The sequence below is a fragment of the Felis catus genome, chromosome F1 (genome assembly GCF_018350175.1).
Source record: "Felis catus isolate Fca126 chromosome F1, F.catus_Fca126_mat1.0, whole genome shotgun sequence".
NCBI classification, from domain to species: Eukaryota; Metazoa; Chordata; class Mammalia; order Carnivora; family Felidae; genus Felis; species Felis catus.
In genome coordinates, this window is record NC_058384.1 from 45,038,395 (window position 1) to 45,054,175 (window position 15,781).

At 35.9% G+C, this 15,781-nt stretch overlaps 1 protein-coding gene across 13 annotated transcripts in view; it reads left to right on the plus strand.

The window, feature by feature from the left end:
- Window positions 1–15,781, plus strand: part of KCNT2 (potassium sodium-activated channel subfamily T member 2) — a 363,444-nt gene that overhangs the window by 158,296 nt on the left and 189,367 nt on the right. For all 13 annotated transcript variants that reach the window (XM_019822157.3, XM_019822162.3, XM_019822163.3 and 10 more), the window contains 3 exons: window positions 10,602–10,782; window positions 11,962–12,126; window positions 14,102–14,238. In XM_019822157.3, the coding sequence (XP_019677716.1) occupies window positions 10,602–10,782; window positions 11,962–12,126; window positions 14,102–14,238 (483 nt within the window). The remainder of the gene's footprint in view (window positions 1–10,601; window positions 10,783–11,961; window positions 12,127–14,101; window positions 14,239–15,781) is intronic.

Here is a 15,781-nt window from a genome sequence, read left to right on the forward strand (position 1 = left end):
AAATTAGTTAGCATATAGTGCAACAATAATTTCCGGAGTACATTCCTTAATTGCCCCTTCCTCATTTAGTCTATCCCCCCTCCCACACCCCTTCCAATAACCCTCTGTTTGTTCTCCATATTTATGAGTCTCTTCTGTTTTGTCCCCCTCCTTGTTTTCATATCATTTTTGTTTCCCTTCCCTTATGTTCATCTGTTTTGTCTCTTGAAGTCCTCATATAAGTGGAGTCATATGATATTTGTCTTTCTCTGACTAATTTCACTTAGAATAATATCCTCCAGTTCCATTACATAGTTGCAAATGGCAAGATTTCATTCTTTTTGGTTGCTGAGTAATACTCCATTATATATATATTCCATTTTTTATATATATATATATATATATATATATATATATATATATATATATACATACATACACACACACACACACACACACACACACACACACACACCACATCTTCTTTATCCGTTCTCCATCAGTGGACATTTGGGCTTTTTCATACTTTGGCTATTGTTGATAGTCCTGCTATAAATATGGGGGGTGCATGTGTCCCTTCAAAACAGCACACCTGTATCCTGTGGATAAATGCCTAGTAGTGCAATTGCTGGGTCATAGGATAGTTCTATTTTTAGTTTTTTGAAGAACCTCTGTACAGTTTTCCAGAGTAGCTGCACCAGCTTCCATTCCCACCAACAATGCAAAAGAGATCCTCTTTCTCCACATCCTCGCCAACATCTGTTGTTGCCTGAGTTGTTAATGTTAGCCATCTGACAGGTGTTAAGGTGGTGTCTCATTGTAGTTTTGATTTGTATTTCCCGGATGATGAGTAATGTTGGGCATTTTTTCCTGTGTCAGTTGGCCATCTGGATGACTTCTTTGGAGAAGTGTCTATTCATGTCTTTTGCCCATTTCTTCACTGGATTATTTGTTTTTTGGGTGTTGAGTTTGATAAGTTCTTTATAGATTTTGGATACTAATCCTTTATCTGATATGTCGTTTGGAAATATCTTCTCCCGTTCTGTCGGTTGCCTTTTAGTTTTGCTGATTGTTTCCTTCCTGTGCAGAAGGTTTTTATTTTGATGAGGTCCCAGTAGTTCATTTTTGCTTTTGTTTCCCTTGCCTCCGGAGACCTGTTGAGTAAGAAGTTGCTGCGGCCAAGATCAAAGAGGTTTTTGCTTGCTTTCTCCTTGAGGATTTTGATGGCTTCCTGTCTTACATTGAGGTCTTTCATCCATTTTGAGTTTCTTTTTGTGTATGGTGTAAGAAAGTGGTCCAGGTTCATTGTTCTGCATGTGTCTGTCCAGTTTTCCCAGCACCACTTGCTGAAGAGACTGTCTTTATTCCATTGGTTATTCTTTCCTGCTTTGTCAAAGAATAGTTGGCCATACGGTTGTGGGTCCATTTCTGGTTTCTCTGTTCTGTTCCACTGATCTGAGTGTCTGTTCTTGTGCCAGTACCATGCTGTCTTGATGATTTCAGCTTTGTAGTATAGCTTGAAGTCTGGGATTGTGATGCATCCTGCTTTGGTTTTCTTTTTCAAGATTGCTTTGGCTATTTGGGGTCTTTTCTGGTTCCATACCAATTTTAGGATTATTTGTTCTAGTTCTGTGAAGAATGCTGGTGTTATTTTGATAGGAAGTGCATTGAATATGTAGATTGCTTTGGGCAGTATCAACATTTTAACAATATTTGTTCTTCCTATCCAGGAGCATGGAATATTTTTCCTTTTTTTGTGTGTCTTCTTCAATTTCTTTCATAAGATTTCTATAGTTTTCAGTGTATAGATTTTTCACCTCTTTGGTTAGATTTATTCCTAGGTATTTTATGGTTTTTGGTGCAATTGTAAATGGGATGGATTCCTTGATTTTTCTTTCTGTTGCTTCTTTGTTGGTGTATAGGAATGCAACCGATTTCTGTGCATTGATTTTATATCCTGCAACTTTGCTGAATTCATGAATCAGTTCTAGCAGTTTTTTGGTGGAATCCTTTGGGTTTTCCATATAGAGTATCATGTCATCTGCAAAGAGTGAAAGTTTGACCTCCTCCTGGGCGATTTGGATGCCTTTGCTTTCTTTGTGTTGTCTGATTGCAGAGGCTAAGACTTCCAAACTATGTTGAATAACAGTGGCGAGAGTGGACATCCCTGTCTTGTTCCTGACCTAAGGGGGAAAGCTGTCAGTTTTTCCTCATTGAGGATGATATTAGCGTTGGGTCATTCATATATGGCTTTTATGATCTTGAGGTATGCTCCTTCTATCCCTACTTTCTGGAGGGTTTTTAAGAAGAAAGGATGCTGTATTTTGTCAAATGTTTTCTCCGCATCTATTGAGAGGATCATATGATTATTGTCCTTTCTTTTATTGATGTGATGAATCATGTTAATTGTCTTGTGGATATTGAACCAGCTCTGCATCCCAGGTATAAATCCCACTTGGTCATGGTGAATAGTTTTTTAAATGTATTGTTGGAGCCGGTTGGCTAATATCTTGTTGAGAATTTTTGCATTCGTGTTCATCAGGGAAATTGTTCTATAGCTTCTCCTTTTTAGTGGGGTCTCTGTCTGGTTTTGGAATCAAGGTAATGCTGGCTTCATAGAAAGAGTTTGGAAGTTTTCCTTCCATTTCTATGTTTTGGAACAGCTTCATGAGAATAGGTGTTAACTCTTCCTTAAATGTTTGGTAGAATTCCCCTGGAAAGCTGTCTGGCCCTGGACTCTTGCTTTTTGGCAGATTTTTGATTACTAATTCGATTTCCTTACTGGTTATGGGTCTGTTCAAATTTTCTGTTTCTTCCTGTTTCCATTTTGGTAGTGTATATGTTTCTAGGAATTTGTCTATTTCTTCCAGATTGCCCATTTTATTGGCATATAATTGCTCATAATATTCTCTTATTATTGTTTTTATTTCTGCTGTGTTGGTTATGATCTCTCCTCTTTCATTCTTGATTTTATTTATTTGGTTCCTTTCCTTTTTCTTCTTGATCAAACTGGCTAGTGGTTATCAATTTTGTGAATTCTTTCAAAGAACCAGCTTCTGTTTTCATTGATCTGTTCTACTGTTTTTTTTGGTTTTGATAGCATTAACTTCTGCTCTAATCTTTATCATTTCCTGTCTTCTGCTGGTTTTCGGTTTTATTTGCTGTTCTTTTTCCAGCTGTTTAAGGCGTAAGGTTAGTTTGTATATCTGAGATCTTTCTTCCTTCTTTAGGAAGGTCTGGATTGTTATATACTTTGCTTTTATGACCAGCTTTGCCGCGTTCCAGAGGTTTTTGGTTGTGGTGTTATCATTTTCATTGGCTTCCATATACTTTTTAATTTCTTCTTTAACTTCTTGTTTGGCCTATTCATTCTTTAGTAGGATTTTCTTTAGTCTCCATGTATTTGTTACCTTTCCAAATTTTTTCTTGTGGTGATTTCGAGTTTCATAGTGTTGTGGTCTGAAAATATGCATGGTATGATCTTGATCTTTTGTACTTGCTGAGGCATGATTTGTTTCCCAGTATGTGGTCTGTCCTGGAAAACGTTCCACGTGCACTAGACAAGAATGTGTATTCAGCTGCTTTAAGATGAAATTTTCTGAAGATATCTGTTAAGTCTATCTTGTTCAGTGTGTCTTTCAAACCCATTGTTTCCTTTTTGATTTTTTTATTACATGATTTGTCCATTGCTATGAGTGGGGTGTTGAAGGCTCCTACTATTATGGTATTATTATTAATGAGCTTCTTTATGTTTGTGATGAATTGATTTATATATTTGGGTGCTATCACGTTCGGTGCATAAATGTTGTTAGGTCTTCTTGGTGGATAGACCCCTTAATTATATCATAATTAAGCCCTTTCTTTACCTCTTGTTACAGTCTTTATTTTAAAGTCTAGATTGTCTGATATAAGTATGGCTACTCCGGCTTTCTTTTGTTGACCATTAGCATGATAGATGGTTCTCCATCCACTTATTTTCAACCTGAAGGTGTCTTTAGGTCTAAAGTGTGTCTCTTGTAAACAGTATATAGATGGATCTTGTTTTCTTATCCATTCTGTTTGTTACCGTTTCTGACTTTTGATTGGAGCACTGAGTCCACTGACGTTTAGAGTGAGTACTGAAAGATAGGAATTTATTACCATTATGTTGCTTGAAGAGTTGGGAGTTTCTGGTGGTGTTCTCTGGTCCTTTCTAATATTTGTCGTTTTTGTTTGTTTGCTTGTTTATTTATTTATTTATTTATTTATTTATTTATGTGTCATCTTTTCTCCCCTCAGAGAGTCCACCTTAAAATTTCTTGCAGGGCTGGTTTAGTGGTCACAAACTCCTTTAATTTTTATCTGGGAAACTTTTTATCTCTCCTTCTATTTTGAATGACAGCCTTGCTGGCTAAAGATTTCTTGGCTGCATTTTTTTCTGATTCAGCACATTGAATATATTCTGCCACTCCTTTCTGGCCTGCCAAGTTTCTGTGGATAGGTCTGCTGCAAACCTGATCTGTCTTCTCTTGTAGGTTAAGGACTTTTTTTCCCTTGCTGCTTTCATGATTCTCTCCTTGCCTGAGTATTTTGTGAATTTGACTCTGATATGCCTTGTTGTTGGTCGGTTTTTGTTGAATCTAATGGGAGTCCTCTGTGCTTCCTGGATTTTGATGTCTATGTCTCTCCCCAGGTTAGGAAAGTTTTCCACTATGATTTGCTCACATAACCCTTCTACCCCTATTTCTCTCTTACCCTTCTGGGACCCCTATGATTCTGATGTTGTCCCTTTTTAATGAGTCACTGATTTCTCTAATTCTGAAATCATGCGCTTTTGACTTAATCTCCCTCTTGTTTTCTGCTTCATCATTCTCCATAAGTTTGTCCTCTATATCACTGATTCTATGTTCTCCCTTGCCCATCCTTGCCGTGGCGGTATCCATTCAAGATTGCAGCTCAGTTATAGCATTTTTTACTTCATCCTGACTAGCTTTTACTTCTTTTATCTCCACAGAAAGGGGCTCTAATCTATTTTTGACTCCAGCTAGTATTCTTATTATTGTGATTCTAAATTGTGGTTCAGACATGTTGCTTGTATCTGTGTTGGTTACGTCCCTGGCTATCGTTTCTTCCTGCTGTTTCTTTTAGGGGTGAATTCCTGCTGAATTCTGTGGTTCAGGCTGTGCAGATTGTTGTTAATCCTCAGATCGGTTTTCTAGGTGTGCAGGATTGTTTAATGTTGGTCTGGCTGTATTTAATGGATGTGAGACACACAAAAAACTTCCCTGTTGTTCTGCCATCTTGGCTCCTCCCCCAACTTTTTCTTTTTTTTTTATTTGAGCAGGATAAGAAAGATTAAGAGTATATATGATGGTCAGTATAGAAGTAAAGACTTGGAAGATGTGAGGAATTAGTAATTAGTGATGACAAAATCTGGCGCAATAGGGTTCTAGACAGAGAGAGTGGTCCATGACAAGGAACATGCCTCTTATGTTGATCAGAGAGCAAGAATGCCAGTGTAGCTGGGTAGAGTGACACACAGGGATAAGAGTAGAAAATAAGTCTGAAAGGCATAGGGAAGGGTCAGATTGGTTAGTGTGTTATAAACAAATCTAAGAACATTAGCTTTTAGTCAAATGAAATTGGGAGCCCTCTTAGGGTTTTCAGTAGGGGAATAGCATGATCTGACCTATGTTTTCATAGGATAACTCTGGCACGATGGTGATAGGTTTCTAGGAGAAGGATGGGCGTGTTCACTGTAGTGCAGGGCAGAGAAGATGATGGCATGAAATATTGCAGTAGCATGGTGAGTAGTGATAGTGGGTTCTGGTTATATTTTGAAGCTTGAAACAGTAGGGTTTGATAAGGGTTTGGATGTGATTTGTGAAAGAAAGAGACAAGTCAAGGATGACTCTAGGATTTTGACACTATCAACAAGAGAGCTGGGTTTGCCAACACTGGATTTGAAGAATTTGTTAAGAGCAAATTTAGAGAGGAGTTTTTGGATTCAGTTTCGACATTAGAAATATTAGAAATAAAAGGAGGATGTTTAAAGAAGATTTGGGTGCTACTTTATGTTTCAGGAATAGCAGTGAGGTTGGTGTGGTTGGAGGGCAGTGAGTAAGGGATGGTCTTTAGAAGATAAGATCTGAGAAGAGCCAGGGGCTTTTGGATTTTATCGTGAATAAGATAAAAGGGCATTGAGAGTTAGGAAGAGAGAGGGAACAGATTAGATCTCTAACTGAAAAGGATTACCGTTTTCTTGGGCTAGATATTTAAATATGGTATGCCTTATTTTCTTATGGGAAGAAGAAAGTAAATTCATTTATTTATTACAAAAAAAATAATTGACTTAGAAGATAATATATTAATATCACCATTTTTTTAAAATGTAATGACATTGTTATCCATGGACATAAGCAGTGACCCAGTAAATGAAACTCTAAATGAAACCGGTTGGTGGGCCTATTCAAAATCAAAGAGAAACTCTAAAAGTAATTCAGTATATTTACCTTAATAGTTCTTAAAAAAGCTGATTTTTGTTTTTATGTAATAATATCAGACATGTAACAGCTGGTGTGGGAGTCTTCATTTTCATGTTGCTTTAGTGAGTATTAAGGAATATCAAGTCTTGAATCTTAAATGTGAAATTGATAAATATGTGAAAGGTTCATATAATTTTTCTAGGTCAAGTAAAATGGCATTTTACATAAGGATTATAAGAAATGATTGCAAGTATTGATTAACTACAGTTATGTCAAAGCAATTAAATATCTTAGACTGTAAGATGATGCATTCAATAAAATTTATTATGATTTATATAGGTTGTGATAAGTTTTATCACTTGTACAGTTTGGTGAACTGAAAAACAAAAGTTCATGGTTACAAAATTCTGTAGCTCCTCTCATGAGGGGGTGGCATCTATTTCCACACCCCTCCAATGTGAGCTGATCTTGTGACTTGGTTTGGCAAACAGAATGGGGCAGATAAAGCTAGGTTCTTAAGAGGACTTTCAGTTGCCCTTATTGCCCTGAGACGGTAAGGAAGATGGTTTAGCCTATTTGAGGATAAGTGGTCACATGGAGAAAAACCAAGCCAGGCACACAGACAACGACGAACACTGGCCATTTGGCACAGGATTGAGGCCATCTTGGACCTGTCATTCTAGCAAGACTTCTAGTCCAATGAGCCACGTGAGCAAGCCTAAGAAAACCAGAGAAACTTCCCATGTAACACAGAATTTATCATGTGAAATGATAAATTTTTACTGTTTTAAGCCATTGAGTTTTGGGCAATTTGTTATTCAGTGATAAAAAACTGAAACGCATGAATGAAATACTTTTTGGAGTTTGCATATATTATCTGAGTATGGTTTAACCAGGTGTTTTTTGGTTCATTTAGCAGTTAGTTAATCAGTGCCTACCAAGCACTTTGTGCTCAGTGCTCTAGGAAATAAAAATATACAGTTTAAATAGTGTCAGTAGGGTAAATAATAGTTGAGTTGGGATAATAAGTATTAAACTCAAAAAATTGGTATTTGTATAAGAGATGAACTCATACGCTCTCAGAATTCAGCAGGACTTCTGGAATTTCTTGAAATTGAGATTCAGTAAAGTCTATGAGGGAGCTTCATTTTTGAGCTAGGGTTCAAAAAATAGGAATCGTAGTAGGTGTTGCAGGAAGAGGGCTCTGAGTTGACGGGAATGGATTAGGCAAAAGTAGAAATAGAGGGTAAGGATTATATACTATGATACGTATACGATGTAAATAGTAAGTGAAAGGGAGATAAGTTTGAGAAAACACAGATTAGATTCAGATGCTAGAGTCTAGTTAATTCTGTATGTATCACATATCTATTACCAAATAACAAGTCACCTAAAGAGGAGTGCCTTAAAACAGCACAGTTTGTTGTCTCTCACACTTCTGTGGTTGGTAACTAGGCAGTGTTTCTCCTGATCTCACCTTCAGTACTCTTGGCTTCAGTCATGTGATGGCCTGACAGGAGTTGGAGCATCCAAGGTGGCCCTACTCTCATGTCTAGCAGTTGGTGCTGGCTGTCAGCTGGGACATTTTGTTTTTTTCCACATGACCTCTAAGCCTTCAGCAGATTGTACCAGTCCGCTTCATAGAATTGTAGTCTCAGTCTTCTAAGATGGTGAGAACAAGAGCTTCAGGATCTTCTAAGATCCACACTCTGTGACCCACACAGCATCACTTCTATAGTATTCTGTTGGTCAAAACAAGTTATTAGGCCATTAAAATGTAAGGACGTGGAGAACTAGTTTTCGCTTTTGATGGGAAGTACAGCAATACCACACTGCAAAGGGGTATGAACATAGGAAGACTTGATTTACTGGCATCTATCATAATAATCTATCACACCATGAATTAAAGAGTGTTGTTAAACAGTAAGAATCCAATGGCTGTTTTGAACCTGAGATTGGCGTATGTGTATGTAAGCTTTGTTTAAGAATGTGAATATGGCCCTTATGAATAGGTCATTTTAAATATGAGAGCAAACTGAAGAGCAGGAAGTAAGAGTAGGGGACTTTTCTAGTAGTTTAGGGGAAGATAATGTTTGAATTACAAAATGGACATTTTTATCTATAAGCAGGAATTGACATTTAATGTGTAGTTATGCAAAATATAGTAAGCCTTCACATTTGAATTTTTAAAGATGTATAATTTATCTTCACTTTTATTTTCTACTATAGTATAAAAGATAAGTATAAATTGTTTACATTTTCAAATATATATTATTGTAAATAAAATAAAAAACCTAATCCACAAAAATGTTTGTTATCAAACAGTTGTTCTCTTTGGTTATGGTAAGATTTTATCTGAATAGTATTATAATTAGCTTGACTATTATACTGCATAGGGGCAGCTGAGCAAATAACCTGATACAAATGAACTCATGTGACCTGGCAGGCAGCTCACAGAAAATTCCTAAGCATAGAACAAGGGCAATTTTTACATTCTGAAAACCTGGAGTTAAAAAAAGAAAAAAAAAAAAAAAGAAGGGGCACCTGGGTGGCTCAGTAGGTTAAGTGTCTGACTTTGGCTCAGGTCATGATCTCATGGTTCGTGAGTTCAAATCCTGCATTGGGCTCTATGCTGTCAGTGCAGAGCCCGCTTAGGATCCTGTTTCCCTCTCTTTCTGCCCCTCCCCCGCTCAGTCTCACTCCTCTCTCAAAAATAAATGAAAATATTTTTTAAAAAAGGATAAGAAGAAAAGAACAGTTTCTGCCTCAGCAGTAAAATGATATCAAGTACTCTAGGCTTTCTCTTCTGTCGCTTGATTTAACTACTTGTGTGTTTACCCAACTACCTAACTATCCACCTGCGTATTCTCTGCCTTAGAAAAATAAAACAACAAAAAAATATTTAAGATAATTAAACATGTTTTGTATGTAACTTAAATAAATAAGAAAATTATCTTAAAAGGATAGAAAAGGAATTTCTTGAATTTAAACATTGAGTACTATTTATTCATGGTCACCAAAATCACGCTATGTCCGCTCGTTGTGCATAGGGGTTGGAATGAGTGTCCAAAAGTAAACACAGATTGTTTTGAACAGATTTGTAGAGGAATAATTTACATGCCTTATAGTGCATTCATTTTAAGTGTAAATACCAACCATTTTAAATGCATTTACAGAGTTCTGCAATCATCACCACATTCCCGTTGTAGAACATTTTCTATTACTCTATTCCCACCATCAGCCCCAGGCAGCCACTGGTCTGCTCTGTTTCTCTTTTCTGGGCATTTTGTATTAACAGTATCATAAAGTCTGTAGTCTTGTACATCTGTCTTCTTTCACTCAGCATGTTTTTGCGATTTATCCATATTGTAACATGCATCAATACTTGTTTTTTTCCCTCTTGCTGAATCATATGCCATCATACACTGATTTATGTTACAGATATGATTTATGAGAGATATGACTTATATCTCCAAAAATGTACAATATATATGTTTATTTCATAGTGTCACCATGCCTTTTATTTATTTATTTTTATTTTTAGTATTATTATTTTTTTAGCCTGTAGTTGGGCTATTTTTAGTGCTATTTTAACCATTTTACTTTGGGGACATCTTGTAACAATTTCTATGCTACTTTCTGACTTAGCTTTGTACAGATGGTGATCTCTTGAGAGTGAGTTGGCACCTGTTAAATCCTCAAACCTTTCATGTATACATGAAACACACACACACACACACACACACACACAATATACACACATATTATACAATAAGATAGCTTCCTGTAAAAAAAAAAAGGCTATCACTCTTTTACAGGGAATAAATTTAGCAATTTCTGTCTCTATGTTCCCTGGCATGCATTCAAAATGTCTGTGTAAGTCAGCCATGAAATTCAGTCTATTCCTTTTACATTCTACTCAGGTATACTCTGTGATATTTTGGCTACAACTTTTGATTATTAATAAAAATAATATATTTGGTTAATTAGGTAAAAACTTAAAAATTATGTTTTCATGAGAAAAAAATATATTGTACAATATAAGATTCCAACTTACTGAATGTGCTTTATGTAATGTGCTTTGGCTTTCAAAAGAATAATAAGAAATAATGTGCCCAATTTAAAAGTTTTAATTTTAATGCACATTTGTTTCCTTAGCATTTGTGGAATCCAACATCTTGAACGGATAGGAAAGAAGCTGAATCTCTTTGACTCCCTTTATTTCTGCATCGTGACATTTTCTACTGTGGGCTTTGGGGATGTCACGCCTGAAACCTGGTCCTCTAAGCTTTTTGTTGTTGCCATGATCTGTGTTGCTCTTGTGGTTCTACCCATACAGGTAAACACAGCCAGGTTAAGTTTTATAGAAATGTATAAAGCCTTATAAAATGAAATCTTCCATGCTTAGAATGAAATGTGGGCGGTTTATTAATCTATTAACACATGTTATTATTGTATCTAGTCAATTAATTAAAATGGCCTCAGGAAATTCCTTCTCACATTATATTAGAAACTGATTTTTTACCCCTATTCACGAGTGATAAAGCTCACATCTCATTCCAGTTCTTGAAGATGTTTCTTTTATATAGAGGGTATTTAACTTGTTAATTATAAGATCACAGGATTTAGTTGTAATTATAGAATGATAGACCAAGGAAATAAACTTATGAAGGTTTGATTTCTTTTGATTCTTGAAATAATATAAAAGCTGAACATTGTAGTAAGTAAAAATGGATCGCATTTATTGGTCAACTAAAACAAAATCTGAAGATGATACATAAATATTATGCAACGTTTTGGGAGTGGATAAGGTGGTCGCAAAGGGACAGAGGTATAAAAGGAGACTAAAAATGAGTAGATGCGATCTGCAACTCGTTCTTACAGTGAGCTTTTGGGTGCCTGTGGGTGAGCAGGTTAGAAATAAGATATGGCAAATACAAATCAAATTTGTATCTTCCATTACAAACCCTTGTCCACAGTTTAAGTATACTTTATGTAGGTATGAAAAAGATCTTCCCACTCCTGTTCAACCATGCGTGTATTCCTTCCTGACATCCCTCCTCTATTCCATCTACTTCCCTTACATACCAACTGCTGCTATGCAACTAGAATGTGGCCGTGTGTTGGGTATTTCTCATTGCATGAGATGTGTGCTGAACTTGGTAGAAAAATGTAGAAGAAATGCCATTGAGGTTTTTCTCTTTGATGCAGCGCATGGCACATCATGGCTGCCTGCTTTCCTGGGCGTAAAGCAGAGGCACAGACCTTTTAGTGCTGTTATGATGTAATAGGAAATTCATATTAATATGTTTCTATAGAGACCTGAAACCCCCAAGAAGCATTAGCGACCTCTGCAGCAATCACATGAAAAGTCTGTTATTGAAGGGAATGTGGTAATTTGAATCTCAATGAGTTCCATCTAAGAAATTGAGTATATCTAATGAACAATGGATGTATTGCATTGGTTTTTATTTTCATGCCTAGTGTTTTTCATTCATATGTGGAAAATGCATTACAGTTTGAACAGCTGGCCTATTTGTGGATGGAGAGACAAAAGTCAGGTGGAAACTATAGTCGACATAGAGCTCAAACTGAGAAGCATGTTGTTCTGTGTGTCAGTTCACTGAAGATTGATTTACTTATGGACTTTTTAAATGAATTCTATGCTCACCCAAGACTTCAGGTACATTAAAGTTATGTTATGCATTTTACTGGATCATACCTAACATATTGTCAAAGTCAATTAACTGAAGGTGCAGCCTGCGTTCTGGAGGATTTTATTTATATGCTCCAATTTAGAAAGAGTAAATGAAGAACTACAAATATAACCGGGAACATAGAAAAAATGCTTAAAGAATACACAGTATTTTAAGTTTCCTTCTGTATCTACACTAAAAGACAGATGGAATTATGTTAATGCTACAGAGAAAGGTTTTCTTTGAATTAAAAGGATTGTTTTTTTTCTCTTTTGGGTAATATATAAATGATATTTTTATGAAACAGTGAAATTTAAAATAAAATATAAAACAATAAAAAGTAATTTCACAGTATCATCTACTTGAAAATATCAAAAATTTTATCAAGTGTTGCTGATAGAAATGTAGAAGTCTGAAATTTCCATTTTTTCCTTTGTTTCCTAGAATGTAACTAGGTCGTATAGTAGCAATGAATCACCAAAAATTGGACAATAACTGGCTGAATTGAGAACACTAATTCAGAAAAAAAAAATCTCTTCATCTGTCTATGCAGATAAAATCTTCAGATACTTTTCCACTTGCCATGGTAGTGGGCCAGTGTAGATTTAGGTAATCTCCTTTCCTGCTTACTGCACTTAATTTAGGTCAAACAGGAAAGAGCTACTTGAATGTCTTGTATTTCCTCAGTCAAGTTGTCGAGAGGTTGGACAATCTTAAGATCAAGACAGTACTGAGTACAGTTCTAATTAGATCTCCCTTAAATTGACTTTTGGAGAACTTAAAAAAATTTTTATTATTTATTTATTTGTGTGTGAGAGAGAGACAGAGTGTGAGTGGGGGTGGGGTAGAAAAAGAGGAAGACACAGAATCTGAAGCAGGTTCCAGGTTTTGAGCTGTCAGCACAGAGCCCGACGAGGGGCTCGAATCCATGAACCATGAGATCATGACTTGAGCTGAAGTTCAGCCCTTAACCAATTGAGCCACTCAAGTACCCCACACTGGAGAACTTTTAAAATACTTAAAAAAATATTTTTAAAAATGCAATTTATAAGTGATACTTAAATTACATGATACATTCTTTTGTTTTCATATAATTTGCATTTTTGAAGAAATACCATATTTATTTTTATTATTATGCATATTAAATAATTGCAGGTTTTCTCTTTATAACCCATAAAGAAAATCTATTTTGGGGAAAATTTGAAGCCCCAAATTTTGAAATATAGTAATTTATTCTGATAAATATCAATATGGAGAGTTCTCAAAACTGCCCAGATTTCTACTGGATATATTTTAGAGTGATAAAATGGTGAATGTTTACCACAGAATTGTAATTCCTATAACCTGTGTATTAAACTATTTTATCACTCAGAATACCTTTGTGTTTTCTCCAAAGGACCATTATTTTGAAATACATGATCTTAAACTGTTAAATTTACTTTGTATTATCAATATTCTTATGAATCCTTATCCATTCAGATATTCATCAGAGATTTTTCATTATTATCAATAAATAATAATATGACCAAATGATATAAATCACCATCCTAGTTTTTCAAACAGTAAGTAACAGTTTGAAGTATGAATTGATTTTTAAGCACCTCTTCCCTGTGTGTATTGTATATTTTAGAATTAGCCTGAAGTTATTACTGAAAACTTCATAGGCTGGAAATGTATACATAGTAAGCACCGGTTACTTTCTCTTCATGGTACTAATGAGACTGAAAAAGATCAGGATTATTGTATTTTGTTTTATGTGATTTTTATATGTCTCAGTTATGTTTATTATAGTGTCATGTTAATTAATACATGCCCAGGTTTTAAATGCAGATTTTTAATTACTAGTGAAAGTTTATTTCTCTTTCATTGTATTTCTAAATGTTCTTAGACATTCTGTTTACTTATGTAATATAAAACACAGCATTATTGATTTCATCCTATTGCCCATTTTATTTTGAACAGGATTATTATGTGGTGATTTTGTGTCCTACTGAAATGGATGTGCAAGTTCGGAGGGTACTGCAGATTCCAATGTGGTCACAAAGAGTTATCTACCTTCAAGGCTCAGCCCTTAAAGATCAGGATCTGTTGAGAGCAAAGTAGGTATCCCTATCTATTTTCCATCTTGCAATACTTTAATATCTTTTCTCTCCTCCAAATTTTAGCGGTTTTCTTCTTGAAAGGTGTATTTAAGTACTTTTGAATACAGGGTCTTGCCTTTATCCTACTGCTGGTCAAATTGAAAGGTTAAAAATATAAAACCAGTGTTTTGCTCCTCTTTCTCAGTGCGAGGATATTCAGTGGATCGTGTCCACACAACACAAAAAGGAGTGTGGCATGGTGTAATTAGCTGAGTTATCCAGACCCACTGTTAGAGTAGTCTCTGAATCCTTGAATACTGTTTTTATTCCACAAATAAAAATCTTGTGGCAAACATTATGTGAAATGCCAAAGCAGTTTGAGTCACGGTTTAAATTTTTAGAGTTTGTATTATATAGTGGGCAGATGACACTTCTGTTGCCTGGTGTTAGAGTTGTCCCTGGGGGCTGGAGGAATCAGAAGAGTAACTGAGTCTTAGTTGCTCTTTTCCTGTTGCACATGTGCTAGCCAGCCTCGCTTAAAGGTGACATAGGCATAGGCATTTGTCACAAATCATGGGGTCGTTCCATATAAGCAGAGTGAAAGCATGGTTGGGCAGACCATGGACACCAGGGAGTCAGGGCATCTGCAAACAATACCATAGCTTCAGAAGCCAGAAGAAATCTTTAGCAGAGGTGGTTTTGCTCCATGTTTTTTGTTGCTTTTAAAGTTTTAAACATGTCTTTGTTGGGGAGGAAAAAATATCTTGTCCCTTTCTAGGTCCTTCTAGCTGGACTAAGAATCAAATTGACAAGAGACAGATTAACAAGAGAAAATCAAATTTAATAGTGCATGTACAGGGAATCCATACGGATGTGGAACTTTCAAAGATAGTTAGGCAAAAGGAGGTATATATGTCATTCTGAACTAAGAAGAAGAGATAGAGGAGAAGGGGTAGAGGTCTTCCAAGGGAAGGAAAATAATTTACAGGAAGATGAAAAAGAATAATTAATTTGGTAAGCATATGTTTGCTGGGCCACTCAGAGAGAATGGGACATGGAAAATTTTGATCAAACAGGCCTTGCTAGGTTCCTCCCTCCCTATCCTACCTAGCTTATATCCTAAGGTAGTTATCTATGGTGATAGCTCTCTTCCTGGAGCAGATTTTCTCATCTAATCTAAATTCTTCTTAGGCAGTGAGGAGGGAGATAAAGACCTTTTCCTGAATCTGCTGGGTTTTGATTGCTTTTTAGCTTAAAATAGTCTACATGCCAAAGTGGCCCATCTTGGGGTGGCCTGCCCTTGGATCCTACATCTACATATTTATCCTTGAGTTGTCTTACAAAGTCTTTTAAATATGTCTCCTCACTGAATTTTTGAGCATACGTTTTTTTTTTTTTCTTTGTTGTTGTTTTATTTTTTTCTGGCTGTCTTGGTACATGTGTTAATGGGTATGGGTGTGTTTGTGCATGTTCTGTGTGTGTGTGCGTGTGTGTGTGTGTGTGTGTGGTGTGTATGTGTGTGTGTGTGCAGGATGGTGATGGAAAAGAACAGAAGAAAATT